The sequence below is a fragment of the Lagopus leucura genome, unplaced genomic scaffold (assembly GCF_019238085.1).
Source record: "Lagopus leucura isolate 7727_CA_CO unplaced genomic scaffold, USGS_WTPT01 Super-Scaffold_100028, whole genome shotgun sequence".
In the NCBI taxonomy this organism is placed as follows: domain Eukaryota; kingdom Metazoa; phylum Chordata; class Aves; order Galliformes; family Phasianidae; genus Lagopus; species Lagopus leucura.
The window spans coordinates 2,390,856-2,409,106 of record NW_024962279.1 but is presented as its reverse complement, the minus strand read 5'-3'; the positions used below and the strand labels follow the sequence as shown (position 1 = coordinate 2,409,106).

Below are 18,251 nucleotides of genomic sequence, written 5' to 3'. Positions count from 1 at the left end.
TCACGTGTAAGTGTGCTAGTCATATTAAAATGCTCCCTCTTCCTTAGCAGACCTCTCAGTGACTTGTGTTTTTCAGGCTGTGGCATGTTTACACTCACAGTCTTAAGCTGGCGATGATTCATTCATGCCTTTTTATCTTGTCAGCTTCTACCTAAAAATATCAAACAGCGGGAAGGCTAGAAAGCAAGCATCTGAGAGTGCTGCTGTAGTCTAGATCTTTTTCTTCCATCTTCTTCCAGCTTATTATTTTCAGTATTTTGTCTTATTGTGAAGGCAGCATGCATGGTTGAAAAAGCACAGGAGCTGCCATTAAGGGTCATCCCAGAAAACTGGGCTGGAGGTCTGTAATTAGCTGTAAGTAGGAATAGAGGGGATGACCAGCACTGCTTCGTGTATGTAGCTCAAAACGGCATAAATATAGGCGTGAACAGTATTTCCATAAAGGGAAAAGGGACAAATACATCATAAAATACCCCTTAGTGACTTTGGCTGGTAGGATATGGTGTAGGTCTGTGTAGTAGCGCTCGCTAGACGGCTCAGACACTTATGAACACGTGGACACGTGGTGCAGTGCTGACATTCATTTTAATTTTTAATTAAAAAAAAAAAAAGCACTGCTGGTGAAGTTCACCATTGGTTTGTTGACTTTGAGCTTCTGGCTGCCATGTAAAGCATCGCTCCTTTTGATCATTCTTCAGATAGGAAACATTATTCTCCTAATCCTCAATATGGAAAATGTGTTTAATCTACAGCAGAGTCTGGTGACCAAGACGATCATCACACGCATATCGTCAGAGAGACAGCCCCACCGTCTGCGATTGATAGCCACACCAATCTTCCCACCACGGAACCATCTCAGAGCCTCCCTCAATACCTACCTCCTTCTGCCGAGGATAACCTAGGTCCTCTGCCAGAAAACTGGGAGATGGCCTACACCGAGAACGGAGAAGTCTATTTTATAGAGTAAACCTCATTCTTGTTCTGATTCCATCTCTCTCCCCCTCTGTGGGCATAAGTAAACCTCTGTGGATGCACTGTGTGTGTGTGTATGAAATATTTAGCGTCTGTGTTATGTTGCAGAGCTAAAAGTTCTTTACTGCTTGTGAAGGGCTTTTGCATTTCCTGATTGGATAAACGTCCAGATGACTCCCAAGCTCAAAGACAGGGGAATTCCTCTGCTCCCACCCAGAGCCAGCTATGGGCTTTGTGCACTGTCAAAAGAGCCAAACGTGTTAACATGCTGCAGTGGTTTGCAGAAGGCATAGTTCTGTGCAAAGCAGGCACAGTAAATTCAGGAAAGCAAAGAGCACCTGGTGTTGTACAGGCTTTGCCTAAAAGCTCTGCGCTGTCAGCAGCTTTATGATGATATTGATTTTTTCTTCATGCCATAAATAATAGTCTCTAATTATACTTGTCTAGATTTATTGAGATAGGAGTAACTTATAAAACAGGACCTGTTGTGAAGCTGAGCTAGATTAAAATTCAATTAGCTTATGAAACTCGAGGCCTTAGCTGTGCAAGCAGAGGGGGGATGAGGAATTGATTTGAGCTTTGGGAGAAGCCAAGGAGAGGTTTGTCATTGCAGGTTTTCTGTTGGCTACAGGGCAGGGGAGCACATTAGAGAAGAGTGCCAGAATGCTGGAGAAACTGGGGGAATTTTGAGCATCCTAGCATGGAAGCAGCTCAAATAATTTGTTAGACCTTTTGTAGGAGAACAATAGACATGGTGGAAAAATATAGTCTGCTTCCACACCTCGCTGTCTGATGGGAAAATCTGGAAGAACACCAACTGCTGCCTTCCCTGCAGTGCAGATGTTGAGGGTACAGATGCATGGGGTGATTCTGTGCAGGAGCATGTTGGTGTGGATGCGGTGCTGAATGGCCACATTTCTATTAATTCTATAGGCAGTCTGAACCTAGAAACAATTTAGTTTGACTTGTGTCAAGCTAATAAGCTGGTGCATCCAAACTGGCTCAGATGCCTGTAACCATCAGGCAGTACTTGATTATTAAGTCGGGGTGCAGAAGTGAGCAGTATGGGAACATCCAAGATGAGTTCACACCACCAGCACAGTTCCAGGGAGCCTGGAGCTGTGTGCTGGTGAACTGACCCTGCTGGCTTGTAACTGAAGTGATTTGTCCTCAAAATACGTTGAAGAGGTGTGCTAGTTGGATTTTCATTACCCCGTGTATCCCAATCCTTGTTACCCTATATAGATCAGACCATGTTGCAGGTCTGACACAATCCCATCCCACAAAAGGTGTTCAGCTAAATTCTCTACGCCTCAAACAACACAGTTGTGAGTCTTAGGTTGCTGAATGCAAAGTAGGAGGAAATATGTAAATATTGCTCTCCTCCCACAGCCCTTTTTCTCAGCTAGATCACAGACTTTCCTATTTATAAGTTGGCAGGACCCCTCTGCCTTATTGTTTTTTTAATTTGCCTGACTTGCTGAATTTCTGCCATTCAGTTTTCTAGCCAGAGATTCATTGCTCCGAAGCATACAAAAGGTTTGTGTGCTCATCCTGCCTTGGGCAGGCAGGGCAGCAGGATGCGTAAAGCAATGACTTTTAAAAGAATCATAGAATTATTATGGTTGGAAAAGACTGCTAAGATCACCAAGTCCAACCCCAACCCATGCCCACTGACCACATCCCTCAGTGCCGCATCTCCACAGTTACTGAACACTTCCTGGGACTGTGACCCCATCATCTCCCAAAGCAGCCTGCTCCAATGCCACACCACTCTTTCTGAGAAAATCTTCCTAATATCCAACTGTTCAGATCCTAGGAGCAGGGCAGTCACATGTCCTAGCAAAAAATACAAGTTTGCTGGTCAGGTGTTAGTTTCTTGAGGATCGCAGCCCTTGTTATGGCATTTCCTTTGTCACGAGGCTGTGAGACTGAGGTTAAGTTGTTAAGCTTCGAGCCCTTGAAAGAGAATAGTTTTACTATGGTATTGAAGCTTCAAACTCAGCAGTGAAGACTAAGCCAGACAAATAGCACGTCAGGGACCAGAGGGTTATCTTTGCAGGTCAGGTCTGTGATGACATCAGGCTGTGGCATTATATTACGAGCTTCTCTCCATCTGCAAATGAAATGATGGGAGAAGATAATTTTTAGGCAACGACTTGTAAGGCCGTTCACACTGCAGCCATCAGCACCAGGACTGGCACTGCCAGGCTGCTGAGGGATTGGTAGGAAGGAAGAGTTGAAAGCAAAGCTGTTTTGCTTCCATCCAAGCTATTCTGCTTCCATCCACAGAACATTTCTGTTGGTGTAATTAGAAGTTGTCACTGGAAGTTTTGCTTTTGACTAATGTGAGAGCCAAATTCAAACAAACTTCTGCAGTGAGAAAGGTCACTGTGTATTTTATGGGAGAAGGGAAATTTATGTATTTTCATCAGGAGGCAAATGGCTCTGAGACAGCTCCTGGAATTAAGAAACAAATCACTAAAGCCAAAAGTTGAGAAATTCATATTACAATATTGTAGCTTTCATATACCTCCTGCCAGTCAGGAATACTGATTTTCTTACTTCAGTTTTCTGTTTTTCACCTTTGTTTTTACAATGCCACGATTCCCATGGTTTGGTGGGCTAGCTTGCAGAATAGCAAATTGCAGCACTCTTTCTACTGAGACAAAAGTATGCCTTCAGGTCTACTGAATAATACAGAGGATATATATTTTTCTGTCGCTGATACTTCAGCTCAGTTTATTAACAAAGGTCAAATTTCCATTTTTTGTTTCCAGCCATAATACAAAAACAACATCTTGGCTAGATCCACGGTGCCTGAGCAAACAGCAGAAGCCTCTAGAAGAATGTGAAGATGATGGTAAGAGACTGGAAGTAGCTAAATAATAATGCGTTTGGTCCGTTGGCTTTCTCTTTCCAATAACCTGTGTTCAGAAATACGTAAAAATAATATTTATGAGTAAGTGCATAGAGGTGATGCTCATTATGTTGTAAAATCACTGTCTGTGTGTGTAAGCCATCAGGAAGGCTGATTGTTTAATGAAAGTCAGCAAGAGGTGGTAGAAGGACAGGCCTCCGTTTTTGCAGAGGCTTTCCAGTACACGCCGTGGGACCCCATGTAGCAGGAACACATCAGTGGGCTCTGTTGTGTTACCCTGCTTTACTTGAATTGTGTTTGGGCAGAAATAACTCAATTGCTTCTCTTTCAGTGTTAAAGTCTGGAGGTGCACTTGGTGTTAGGATTGCTGAAGGCAAATTCTATTGGAAATGGTAGATTTTTGCCACTGATAATCTGCACCAATGTAATTTTGCATTCCTTGAGATGTTGGAAATGCAAGCCACTGTCCAGTTTAGAGCAGCCAAAGGCAGGGCAGCTAATGGAGTTTCTTTCCCTGTGCTGAAAGAAAAGGGACTAATGACAAAAATAACTTAAACATCTGGGACAACTTTTCCATGGAAACTTTTGTCTTCAGACCAGAAAAGGTGTTGTTATCCTAGTGACTAATTTTGGCTAACACAGTGTTACTGTGGTGGACAGATAATAAAAGCGGAGGGGTTCACCTTATCCATGTTGGTGCTGTGAAATTAATTTTTGCAGTGTGATTAACCTCCTACTGGTGTGAGTCAGCTCATTGCCAGTTACAGTTTTCATAGAATCATGAAGGTTGGAAAGACCACTAAGATCCTCTAGTCCAATCACCATTTTATTTTGGGAAAGGATCATCTTTTCCATTTGACCTTTTTTACTGGTAGGTTGCAAATGCCCATTCCTGTTTTTGCAACGTGCAGTTTTTCAGACCTCCCCTTCCTCTCACGTGTGAGGTTTGCAGGATGTGAGGAGCCGTCTGTGCAGCCGGGCGCCAACTGCTCCCACTGAGCAGAGCCATCGGCTGTCAGGATGGAGCTGCGCCAATGAAGGCCTTTTTCTGGGCCTAAAAATGAATATGTCAGTGGGTAATCAGAACTGGGGCAAAATTAAATCATAGCATACGCAGGCAGAGCTCCCTCCTCCTTGCAATTGAGCACTGCTGGCAGTTTAAAGAGGAGGTTGCAAAGACTCAGCACAAGGTTTATCCTTTCTGAGGGCAGTTTCCCCGAAGCACAGCTTCTGTCCTGGCAGTTCAGCCACAATCCCAGTAGCCCTGATAACACCACACGGCACTTCTCCTTGCAGAGGGGAAAGCCTTCGAAACCTCTTGTCCTCTTTGCAATAACAAGGCAAGCACTGGGATGATTTATTTAATTGGGACTGGAGGCATACAGCTGCGTAATTTTTTTTTTAATTCAGTTCATTATTTTACAGAGTAGCAACATTTTTGTTTATCATGTCCTTAAAATTAAGAAGTTTCATCGTCCCATGTGCCCCTCTACTTCATTCACCAAGTTGCTCGTTAATGAACGTTTTTAATATTCAGTAATTAGACGAGTTGCTTCATAGTGCAGCAGTGCACTGCAGTGTTTTGCCTGGCTGTTCTGATCTTGCTTCACACATAAGAGTAATTGTACGTCACAGCACTAAGGACAGAGAAAATTATTTTTACTGCATCTTGGAAATTGGACTTTTTTTTGGTGATGGCCATGTTAGGATCCCACTGAAGTCATGGGACTCTACATCCATTTTTTGTGCGTGTTGTGTGTGTGTACATGTGAGTTTCAGGCTCGATCCCATCCTGTTCGTGGACTTTGTGCCTGTTGGATGTTCCTTCTGGCCTGTCGGGTGTTATCTCTCTGTGAGGTGTGTCCCTGACAAGTTGCTGGTAGTTTTGAGTTGTTTAGGCTATCATAGTTCATATTTCATGTTAACGTTCCTGAACAGATGTTTTGGTAGAACCTATCGCACATCATGGCAGTGTTTTCTAGGTATCCAAATTTTCAAAAGCAGTACTCTGACACTACACCTTCTGTTTGCTTCTATCATTCACTTATATGGCTTATGCTTTACCATATTAGGTCCACGATTGTTTTTACCATCTTTGTTCTGGTTTTGTCATCATCCTTCATTTTCTGACTGCATTATTATTATTTATAGGCTAAGCAATACTTTAATCATCTGTGTCACTGTTAACTTATGAATATGGAGCAGATAATGATAAATGGAGCAAGAGCGAATATTGATGGCTTTGTGTGTTTGAAAAACTATGTGATCTTTGTCCCAGGTGCCTCTAAAACTGTAGAATTCCTGTCTATGCCTTTACCAGTGCGTCTGGACTTTGGTGTGGGCCTGTGGCTCCAGTTAAATGAGTCATGAGTTGCTTCACATCCATCTTAAATCATCTGAGTAGGCACAGTGAAGTCAGTCAGACCTTTCATGCTCACAAATTTAGTTCTGTTCTTGAGAACCTTGCTACATTAGTTCTTATTTAGATGCAAGGTTTTTCTCTCAGATTTCTTCATTGGCATTCAGGTCTGGCCTCCTGATAGATCCATATGTCTGCAGAATGGATTACAAAGGTCAGACCATGCAGATCTGAGGGAGAAGCTTCACTGCAGAGAGGATACAAACGTGTTGCTTTGCCACATCAAACTGTGGCATGAAAGTAACCCGTTGATACAGGTATACCGTTTTTTTTTCATTATATACAAGAAATCCATCAATATTCTGGTCACTAGATTGTGATAAATGGGAAGCTTGGGCTCAATCTATAGAAAATCAGTGCTGGTTCTGCTGTTTGCTGTAGGGAATTTCTTGCTTGGTGCTGGTATCTGAATTTTTCTTTTAATTTTTTCTATCTCATTTACTGCTCTTCCCTTGGAGAAGAAGGGGTACACACGGAGGAACTGGACAGTGAACTAGGTAAATCATCCATCTCTCGTTTTGATGTTTGACTTCAACTGCACTGTGTTAAGCCTTTAATTGCTTTCTCCTTTTTGTCATTTTGCATCTTTCGATTTTGCTCATTTCAACAAGCCTAATTTAGTGACAAAAATTCCCTAGCCAACAAAGGTATTGGTCTTCCTTTGCTCCTACACAGATTTTCTTACTGATTCAGGATTTGAAGAAAGCTGGAGGGCCTTAATTGTGCAAGGTGTGTTAGAAGTTATTTCCCCCTGCAGAAGTTAGAGGCTTTTACATTGGCATCAGTGGCTCCAGTGTGAGGCTTAAGGTTGCCAAAGTTGAAATCAAGTGGCTAAAGGTAAAAATATTTCCCAGACAAGAGAGCTAAATAGTGGTTTAGGAAGTTTCAGTGTTACACAGGGTGCTATTGCTGAGCTCGTGAATGAAGCAACAGAGCATTTTGCCTCAGTAGCTGATTTTATAAGCAGATGATTTTTGATGATGTGGTACAGTTTTATTTGCTGCATTCTTTTGCAATGAGTGCTGTCTTGATATCTACTCTCAGCTGTGCTCGTCCTGTTTGTGCTGATGGTGGAGGTAGTTGTTGCTTCTGTTCACCTACGCTCTAGTGCACTGAAAGGCACAAGATTGCATAGGGGGGTTTGTTTCCACTTGGTATATTATAGCTTTAAAGATGACTGTGTTTACAGTTTATATTTGTGCATACAGGAGGGCTGCATTACCAGAGAATTAACCTCCAGTGTCTGTAATGATTTGCAAGTTATTTTGCTTCCTGCTTTCTTGTGATTGATGGGGCATTGGCAGCCAGCAGCTTATGAATGACTTTTAGCACTACACTCCTGGGTAACATACCTGGAACGGTGCATGAGGAGAAGGGTTGAAAAACAGATGCAGGAAAACTCATTAATTGATAAGCCTGGCAGGCACTTCTGCACCCAAGTGTTTTGCTTGAACATCACGAGATGTTCCCTTTGTTGTAATGCAGCAAAGTTTTATTGAGATCACAGCCCATTGATACACTGCTGAGATTAGCAAATAACGCCGTGAGAAGGAGGAGGTGTTCAAATGGTTCAGCATTAGTGAGGGGGCATGAAAACATACAGCCTGTTCACTAAGTGCACTAGTATTCAGTATAAACATGTTGTTGCCAGATAAATTGCTCTGCAGTGTATCTGCAGTTTGCTTTATGAATATGAGAAAATGGAAAGTGGAAGTATTTTTCAGAGAGATGGACGCGAGATGGAGTAATAGATCACCTCTTATGTTATCACCCTTCTGCTGTTAGAACGTTGCACTAAAGGACACAGAAATCTAGGCTTTGGAGTGGAATTGTTATGTGATTGGGCAAATCCTCCTGGACTCACCTACATGGGGAGCAGTGTGAGCTGTGTACGATGAGCTCATCTCCAGCTCCTTTATGGTTGGGTACAACCCGAATCCCTGCTTTTGGGGTTCTGTTGTTGGAATCCATCCACTCATCCATTCCCTCTGTAGAACAGGGTACTGAACGACAGCATCTCAGCAGGAGCCTGTGTATTTACCTCAGACTTAAAAGTGTAAAACTGGGTATTTTTCCATTGAATTTACCTGCTAACAAATGCCCCGAGGCTGCAGAATGCTACATGCCAAATTAAAAACCACGTGACTCACTCACATTCCTAATGGTGCAAAATGTGTGTTTGAAGTCTTATGTTTATGAAAAATTCTAATACCCTGGGTCATCTTCAGTGCAGCAGAAGAGGTAGAGAAGGGAGATGAATTATTTAAAGCAGCTAAGAAGCTCGACTGTGCAACGTGGCTACGGAAAATAATGGTTTAGATTTCTATGGAGATTACTGCTGTTAGATAAATTTCATAAGGCTTTTAGAAGTCTGAAAATGCATCTACATAATCAACAGGTAATGCGTTGAAAGCTACAGTTTTTTGTATTGGTATTTCTGGTAGTACAGAGATAGTTTCTTTAAGTGGAATGCTGAAGAGATAGAAAACTGTCCAGTAGCCTGACGTGATTTTGGCACAAGAGCATTTTTGGCATTAAGAAAGGATTGAATTTCTGTTTTTCCGTGGATGTTCTTGAAAAGAAAAGAAAACAAAACAAAATTTAACATAAAAGCCTGTTGTAAACACAAGACAAGTGTTGTATTCTTGTGTGTAAAAATCAAAAACAATACTAAAAAATAAACATAGCTGGGTAAGAAAAATGGTGGAAAACTCACTTTGAGGCATTTATATATTTCATCTCCCTTACCATATTCACTTTTTTCCTCCTCCTCTACTTGGTCTTTGGCATTCTGCTTTCACCATGGGGCAAGTTAAGAATGAAATGGCAGCTAAACTTGTGATGTCCCTGATTGCTTGCTAAGTTTCAGTCGTGCTGATTGAAATTCTTCAAGCTTGGCCCCAGAATGTGTTCACCAGAAAGGACTCCTTTGCAAACCAGAGTAGTCTTTGCAAAAAGACTTTGAAGACCTTCTGCTTGCTAACTTTTGTTTTCATACAGTCTTCTTCCTTCTATAGTATGGAGGAGTATCAGTTTCTGAAGAATTCGTTTCAAACCAATCCTCTGATAAACCTGTGTAGTATTTTTATACTCAAATCTTAGCACTGGCTTGCATTTAATTGCTTATGTCTCAAGGAATCCAAAGATGTTTAATCCAATAAGAATAAGACAGCGATAGGAATGAAAAACCTTCCTTCTGTCTGCAAATAAGGGAATGTGGAGTGAAAACCATGCAATCAATTTCGTCTGATCTTCATCCAACTCTGAACACAGACATAAACTTTGAGTAATTAGCCCATGTGTGTTTGTATAGATTCCGTTCATCTCCAGTCTGGAGATATTTCTGTCCTTATGGCAACATAGCTGAAGTCTATTAAAGCAGGATGAGTTAGTTACATTTATTAATAGGCCATTGCTGATTGTATTGGTTGAGCAGTTGATACTGTTAATGAAAATAAATCTTTGCATTTGATAATAAATGAACACTGACTTCACTATCGGTCTTGTCAATTTAGTGTTAAATCTTGAGGAATTGTTTTGCATTGGATATTTGAATGTATATTATCTGACAGTGACTTTAGAAAAAAGTGAATGTGCTGAGGCTGTGGGACAGGGAGCACAACTGTACAGTCCATTGCATGGTGAAGCTTTCTTTTGAGTTGAGTTACAGCATTGTAGAACTGCACCACTGGATGCAGTGGTAATTTCAGTACTCACAGCCAATAGGAACATTGTGTTTAAATGAGTAGGACAAGGATCAGGCCCTTAAGTAATACATGCAGATTTAATAATCCTCAGTTGGATGCTGAAGTTATTTTATTATGTTCACTAATTATAGCCAAAGTAGTATATGCAGTCTAGAAAATCAACAGGAACAAAAGGGGATGCATTTCCAAACACTAATTTCATCTTCAGAACTGTTTTTTTGTTAATTATGCCAATTAAAAAAGGGAATCTCTGTTACATGTGATTATGGCAATATGTGCTTTTACGTTAAGTGCTGTGCAGTGAGATTACATCTGTGTGTGCCAGCCCCACATGGGTGGTTTCCATATGCTGGGCGTTTACATTAAATTCCTTTTGTCCTGTTCCAAGATGTACGTTTACTCTGGGCTGGGGGCTGAGCCATGAGATGTAAATCTCTAAGAAATGAGTCAAAAAATATACTGTTATCAGTCTGCTGCAGTCTCACCCATCTTCATCTGCTGGCGTTAAAATAAATCTGACCTGTTCACTGCGTCCGTTTCTCTTGCTTCCATGGAGGGCTGCTCTGGCTTTGGTGGCCAAGCCATGAGGGTACTTGTGGTGTCCCAGAAAGAAAACATATCAACCACTTGTTCTTTTGATGCCAAGAGCAAACCTAACAATGAACAGCTGGGGCATCTTTCTGTTGATCTCCAGTAATGTTTTTTCTATTTCCAGAGTTGCCTGCTGGTTGGGAGAAAATTGAGGATCCCGTATATGGTGTCTACTATGTAGAGTAAGTGCTGTGCTGTGGGGCTGGTGGGGCTGGTGAGCAGTGGGGGCTTGACTCTGCAGCATTCCAACAGCATCCTGCGTGGAGCCCTGATGCCTGCTCTGTTGTAAGGAGCATGGTAAGGAGGTGTGGAGGAGCTGGTGTACCCACACCGCCCCACAGAGGTTCTTGTCAGACTGTGTTGTTCAGACTGGAGTTATGGGGTTAGTGCAGCTCTCGCCAGAATTAGAACAGCTCCTTCATCTGAATGACAAATCCCTCCCTTGGGAAACTGGAGAGCTGAGTTTTGTTTCATCACTGACCCCATAAAATGAATTTTTAATTATGTGTATACTCCTGTCTACTAGGATGGCTTACGATAGCCCTCAGAATAGACATGGAATGCGATTTCTGTCTGCTTTGGCTCATTTCTGACCCTACCATCTGTGTCTAGGGAAACAAGGTTAGCAAACTGTATAATTAAGGCTTGACGTTTATTTGTCAAAGACATGGAGAATATTTTTCTGCTATTAAATGCTACGCCAAGACATTTCTCCAGCTTTTTTTCCCATCACTTCACATATGCATGCCAGTTAGTTCTGTGGCACGCCTTCCTGTTGGAATTAAACTGGAAAGTAACAACGAGGCATAACTTTATTTTACTTACTATCTATAAACTGGCAAAATGGTTTTAATTTGAGCTTCTGTCTCTTCCTTCTAATTCAGGCACTCCATTATTACTGGTTAATAGCTTTTTTGAGAAACAGCTGTATGGCAAAAAGGTTTAAACTGTATCATTTTTTGGAATCGTTCTAATTTCTCCTAACTATCTGAAGCTGTCTTGAAATGGAAAATCTTTTACAAAACTCATGAAGTGGCTTTTACTTGGTTCTTTGGTTGCTTAAATATTGATCTTTAGAAAAGTTCAGAACCAGCACTTTGCAGTGCTCACAGCATAATTACTTGAAAATGTGTTTGGTTTTTATTAAAGACATGGTGGGATAAGAGACGATAAAATAACAAGTTCTTAAAGGTAAGCCTTGCCTGGGGCACAGAGGTGGGCTTTAAGAAAATACTGTTCAATCTGTGCATCCCCTCACAGTGGGAACTCTTTGTAACTTTACAGTAGAGGGGAGATTACAGAAACTATTGAATTAATGGGTGATGAGCAGCTCAACTCTGCTGCACATGTTACCAGGTATTGGGATTTCCTGTGTTTTTTGTTTGTTTGACTCCAGTGAGCTGGAGAATGGCTGTGCCCCTAGGAATGCAGTTAAAGCAGTGACAATATAGGCCTGTCTTTAAAAATGCAATCAGGCAGACCTCACCTTTCCTGCTGCAATTTCATTTCTTTTACAGAATGGATCACTTCTTTAATGTATTTGATGTAATCTACCATTCCTACTCAGATGTCATATTGATACTGGAGTCCTCTTTGTTTTCTTAAGCAGGCTTTTTGGCTCACCCAGATGAGCACTGCTTCACATGCGCTGCTGTTGATATTGTTTGGTTTTTCATTCCCTTCCTCAGAGAGGTTTCACACCTGACAATGATCCCTGCTTGTCACAGGACAGATTTCCTAATTCATCATTCTCTTCCATCCCCAGCCACATCAACCGGAAGACGCAATATGAGAACCCGGTTCTTGAAGCAAAGAGGAAGAAGCAGCTTGAACAACAGCAGCAGCAGCCACCAGAAGGTTAGCAGCACCAAGGGCACCATGGTGGGGGTGTTCAGGGGGGGAACCTCCCCTCCCTCACTTTGGCAGCCCCATTCTCATGGTTTTGTCCTTCATTCTGTGGCCATAGTATGTTCTAGAGGTAAAATGACACCACAGGAAAGGCTGCTTTGGGACTCGTAGCCTACTGAAGGGAGTGAGGAGTGAGCATTAACACGTACACTAGAGAAACCTCTCTGCATGGGAGAGTTTTGGATTTTGTGGAGCTCAAACATCTGAAGTAATTTCGTGATTTCAAAACACTCCCCCTCTCCCCTTTTCTTCCCTTATTCACTTTTTAAATTTTTTTTCCTTCTATTTTCTTTTTAAAGCAACCCAATGGCAATGAGGGACTTACAGGTTTCTTTTTGGACCTTTATAGTTTTCCCACTCCTTGTTGAACAGCATCTCCTGTCAAAGGGAGAGAAGGTTTATGTCTCAGCATTCATCCTACAGCTCCATTTGCCGCAACATCATCCCTTCTATTTAGCAGTCAGGGTGAACAGATGTGAGGACTGTGAAGAATAGCTTTAATGTAAATGTTGAGACCACTTCGTTGCAAATCCTGAGTGTGTGAGGAATAGTGTCTGAGCACACAGATTGTTTGACTTAAACACAGAGGATCCTCCAGAGCTGTTTTTTGAACATCCCATTCACTTTGTTCCTCCTCTGCATGTCTCTTTCTGTTCTTGCTATGCTTTACATGTCTCCTTTGCTCAAACCCCACACTCCCAATGCGTATATGTGGAGGAACTCGTAGTGCTGTTGTGAAACAAGTAACATTTCCCTCTCTGCCCCCTCCAGAATGGACAGAGGAGTGTCCATCTCTCCCACCACCTGCCGCTCCAAACCTTGTTTCAAACAACCAAGAGGCAGTTCGGGAAGCACCAGTGCAAGGTAACAACCTTGTTAAACCAGTTGTAAAAGTACAGCAAGGTTTTTTCCTGCAAAGGAAATTCCCACCACAACCAGTAAAGGGAGTATCATACACCAGGGCACATCTGCTCATCTGAATTCCCCTAGACTTTGAGACTAATTGTTTCAAAGCCACATTTGTTGCCAAATGTGAGGAGCAAATGAGGTTACCTGCATGAAAAAAATCATGACTGTTCTTCATGTAGTGTCCCAAGTCTTCAAAAAGGCACGAAAACATGAGTTACATTAGTGGGTAAAACCCACTGCTGCTGAATGCAGGTACAAACAGGAGAAGATCTTTTTCTACAGAGCTGTACTGTTAGGCAAGGATTATGCTTTTATATCTTCCTGGATGAGTTTACAGCATAGCTCTTACAGTACGATCCAGGGCATTTGTTTTTGTTCACACAGGGCAGCCTTCCCTCCCAAAAAAATACAACATAAAATCGTACAAGGCCTCCAGCACATTCCTATGGGATATTAGAATATATTCAGGTAATGCAGATTGGCACCAAGGAGAAACATGTGTGGAGATGGTACACTATCCACCAGCGTCCAGCACTGGTCATTTCATCCGAGTGCTGTTTTGTACTATGAGATGGTACAAGGGCTGCCCAAACTCCATGCCTGGCAATGCAGGACGCATTGTGCTGGGGACCTCACTCAGCTCTCTACCCGCTCCCGACTGCCATCCACTGAAATCCTGCACCAAGATTTTTGTTAGCCTGCCTCAATGATGTTCTGGTCCACACTGATACTCCTTCTCTCTCTCATTCCTTCCTCTTCCTTTCTTAGTGCTGCTCCTCCTTCTCTTTCTCCCTGTTTGTAGCACTGTTCCCAGCTTCCCTGTCCCCTCGCTCTGTACCCAGGTGTGCCCATTTCCCTCTGGTGGCACTGCTGGGATCTTCCATATACACTCCTTTAAAACATTCTCCTCCTGTAAACACTGTAGGTGGGACATAGCTTGTGGTGCTACTGTCTCTTGTTACTAAGGGCAAGTTTAAGCTGTGTTTGTGGGCAGATGCTGGCAAGCTTTGCTTGTTCTGCTCATTTTTTGAACCAAAAGCGAGCACAGGGCCAAGCCCTGCTACACGCTGCCTATGTTTTGCTGCACCTTGGGATCTGAGCACAGCATCTGCCTGCCATGTGCAGGATTACCACGTTCCTGTGCTACCCTTCAAAGGCAGAAGACTGAGTCCTTGCACTGCCCCCTCATGAATAATCTTCAAATATACATTTTATTTTATTTTTTCCCCCATTCAAAGGCTTACAAGCCTCCAGTTTCCCTCAAGGTTTGCTTTCTGAGCAAAGCCCCACGGCAATGCTGCCGAGGTTTCTGAAAGGATGCCAGCTCTGCTGGCTGTGACACAGGCTGCTGATCCTGGAGCTGTCACCAGAGGGCTTAGTGGCACAGGCTTTTCCCCTCTAAGCATTAAAAATAATTAAAAGTGCAGAGATGCGCTGTTGGCATGTGAAGTTCACAACCCCTTTCCCATCCTGTGCAGTGTGCTGTGCAAGGATGAGCTTTTGCTTTTGGAGCACCTTGTTCTCCCTTATCCGTGCTCCCAGAGAGCGTTAGCAGCCCTACAGCACAGTTCTCCCAGGACTCGAGATGCTCTTTGATCCACCTTCACTACAGCACTGCTTCATCCATAGCAGGTGAGGAGCAGGAAGGAAGGAATCAGACTTGAAACAGTTTCTGAAGAGCGATGTCAGCATCCCCTCTGCTCCTCACCAGAGGAAGTCATAGGGGGGTAGTGATGGTGAGGTGGTAGGGGATTAGCTGAAGGGTTATGGGGTGTCTGGACATTGCTCTGGAGCTGCTGGAGATGGCCAAGTGGAATGAAACAGAGATACTCATTTCTGCGGAAATTCTCACTTAGTCCTTAGTGCAGTGGATATAACCACCTCGACACAGAGATAAGGCACGTTATTAAAACCAGCATTGCTAGCTTTAATATATTCCCTTCCAAAAAAAACCCTTTTCTCCCTGTGTGGCCTTGGAACTGTGGTGCATACAACTACAGCAAAGGCAGCAGCTGGAAGTAGGAGGGTTTTGCTCGCTCCTTTCCCTGCATGATTGGTCCCAGGGAGACAGGTGGAGGGCAGTGAGGTGACAGAGCGGCAGAGTCTGGCCCTGTCCCAGCTCCCCGCTGTTTGTGCACTTGTTAGAACGCAGAGGGATGGAGGAAAAGAAGACCAAATGCTCTTGCCTGCCTTTTTATAGATTTTCCAAACTTCCTACACAGGGAAACCTTTTTTTACAAGAAACCCTTCTGAGTTGAAAGGGAAGTTCATCCACACCAAGCTAAGGAAAAGCAGCAGGGGGTTTGGTTTCACCGTCGTCGGAGGAGATGAGCCAGATGAATTTCTGCAGATCAAAAGTTTGGTGCTTGATGGCCCTGCGGCGCTGGATGGCAAAATGGAGACAGGTACTGGTGCTGGAACTCAAAATCACCACCACCACTTTGGTTTATGGTTTTGGGGATGTTTTTATAAGCAATTTGAAACAACCTTTAGTCGCATCTTTGGAATAAGATGTTCAGCTTTCCAGTCAGCAAGCAGGGAGGTGGGATGCAACATGAGGAAATCCTGATAGGATTCACTCGAATATCACACGCTGAGCATCCCTGTCTTACAGCCACTGTGTTAAAGAATTGAATCGTAACTTATTGCTGAGATTTCAGGCTGAAGTATGTCTGAGACGTGGTACATGGCACCGTATTTGTACAGTTGCTGTTTGAGCCTTCTGTTACAGCTCTCAGTTTTGCTCCTGTCAGATGTCAGTAGAACAGGGTGTGACAGTGAGAGCTGGGCTTGGGCAATAACTGCTAAATGGGCGATACACTGTCGCTTGAATTTATTACCTTTTTGCATATACCAAGTTCCATTTTCACTTTCAGAAAGTGTTTATGCATGTGAAGGCTTTACGTGGAGAATCCACTGTGTGCTGATAGTTCTTGCTTGTCCAAATGCTACCATGGCTTTTCTTTAAAAAAAACTTTAGTGCTGCTCTTTGCCCACGAGTGGCACCTGTGCACTGCTGGGGCTCCAATTCTGTGTTCCTGGGGTGTACAAGTGTGGTGTGGCTGTATGCACCTGGTATATCTCTCTGTGTCCTCTGCAGGGGACGTCATAGTCAGCGTGAACGACACCTGTGTGCTGGGGCACACTCACGCCCAAGTTGTGAAAATCTTCCAGTCCATCCCCATTGGTGCCAGCGTGGACCTCGAACTGTGCCGAGGCTACCCCCTGCCCTTCGATCCCGACGACCCTAACACGAGCCTGGTGACTTCCGTGGCAATTTTGGACAAAGAGCCGATCATTGTGAACGGGCAGGAAAATTATGACTCCCCAGCCAGCCACAGTAGTAAAACAGGGAAAGTCAATGGCACAAAGGAAGCGAGACCCAGCAGCCCAGCTGAGGTCTCCTCCAATGGACCCCATGGGTACCCCAATGACACAGTCTCTTTGGCGTCTTCAATAGCAACACAACCTGAACTGATAACCGTGCATATAGTGAAAGGGCCCATGGGCTTTGGCTTTACTATAGCAGACAGTCCCGGTGGGGGTGGCCAAAGAGTGAAACAGATTGTGGACAGCCCGAGATGCCGGGGCCTGAAGGAGGGTGACCTTATAGTCGAAGTCAACAAGAAGAATGTGCAGAGCCTCACTCACAACCAGGTGGTGGATATGCTGATTGAATGTCCGAAGGGAAGTGAGGTCACGTTGCTGGTGCAGCGAGGAGGTACGTTCTTAAAACTGCTTGAAAATATTTCTTCTTCAAATTATCCAAAAACATGCATGTCATGAAAGATCTGCTCCCTTAAACTTCAGGGTTGAAAAGGTTTGTGTCTGAAGGTGTAGGAACTGCTGCATGTTGGCAGTTGTAGCGTCAAATGGATGGTTAAAATTATTTGTTATTTGATGCTTTGCTGGGGGGAATATGCGTGCAGCTCCTGTGTGCTCTTGCACTACACACAGCTTCTGGTAGGGGGCAAGCAGGTTGTATGGTTACACCTTTGCTTACATGATGTCCCCTGATCTGCTCATAAAACTTCATTCGTTTAAAGAATGTGGATATTTCCTGTGTTGTTTTGTGGGATGGAAGAGGCCTGTGATATATTCTGGTAGTTTGCAGTGTCCAAACCCAGATAGCCATGGACTATTCAGTGTGGAAGTGTTATACCTGGGATGTAGCTGGAGTTAGAGGCACAACATTTAAACTTTCCCAGGTTGTGAGCAATTGAAATGCTTCTTGGCCTGTTTATTTGCTGGCAATGAGGAGCTGAACTCGGTTGCATTGCTGAGGCGCGGTGATTTGCATGGATGATGCACAAATCAGCACCTTACAGGGATGGGCACTGAAGGGACAGAGGGGAGGAGAGCAAGGAGCAGAGGCTGAACTCAGCCCTGTGAGCAGCACTGGCTGTGGAAGTGCCGAAACCTTCCCAAAGTGTTTTAATTGTAGCAAATTGGCAACCAAAGTCAGTCCATTTAATGGGAACAGGCTGCCTTCTGAATTGGCAGCTCTGGTTTATTGTTTTTGAAGGGCTATTTCAAGGAATGGAGGATGTGGATTCTGCAATTAATAGCAGTTCTGGAGCAAGCAAAGCCTTTCTTATCCGCCTTCTTTTCCAAATGCTTACTTTACTTTAATATTTTGTTAGTAAATTAAAAAGTAGAGAATGGAATATATTACAAGCTCTCCAATTTTCCAAGCGTGAGTTCCCTGGAGACCATCAATACTGGATAGGCTTAAAAAATGCACCGCAGACTCATGATTAATATATGCATTTTGGAAAAAATATGGTTGGAAGAAAGATAGCAGCTATTATTAATTCTCCGTGAGAGCACATATATATCTGGTACCACCATACATTAATTATTT

The 18,251-nt window shown here is 43.3% G+C and overlaps 1 protein-coding gene across 21 annotated transcripts in view; it reads left to right on the top strand.

Moving 5' to 3' along the window:
* MAGI1 (membrane associated guanylate kinase, WW and PDZ domain containing 1) overlaps positions 1-18,251 on the top strand; it is a 291,018-nt gene that overhangs the window by 222,201 nt on the left and 50,566 nt on the right. For 8 of the 21 annotated variants that reach the window (XM_042880907.1, XM_042880898.1, XM_042880903.1 and 5 more), the window contains exons 5-12: positions 753-963; positions 3,753-3,835; positions 6,731-6,769; positions 10,695-10,752; positions 12,336-12,427; positions 13,250-13,342; positions 15,610-15,792; positions 16,488-17,108. In XM_042880907.1, coding sequence (XP_042736841.1) covers positions 753-963; positions 3,753-3,835; positions 6,731-6,769; positions 10,695-10,752; positions 12,336-12,427; positions 13,250-13,342; positions 15,610-15,792; positions 16,488-17,108 — 1,380 coding nt within the window. The remainder of the gene's footprint in view (positions 1-752; positions 964-3,752; positions 3,836-6,730; positions 6,770-10,694; positions 10,753-12,335; positions 12,428-13,249; positions 13,343-15,609; positions 15,793-16,487; positions 17,109-18,251) is intronic. The other 13 variants (XM_042880917.1, XM_042880914.1, XM_042880916.1 and 10 more) reach the window with 5 other exon arrangements.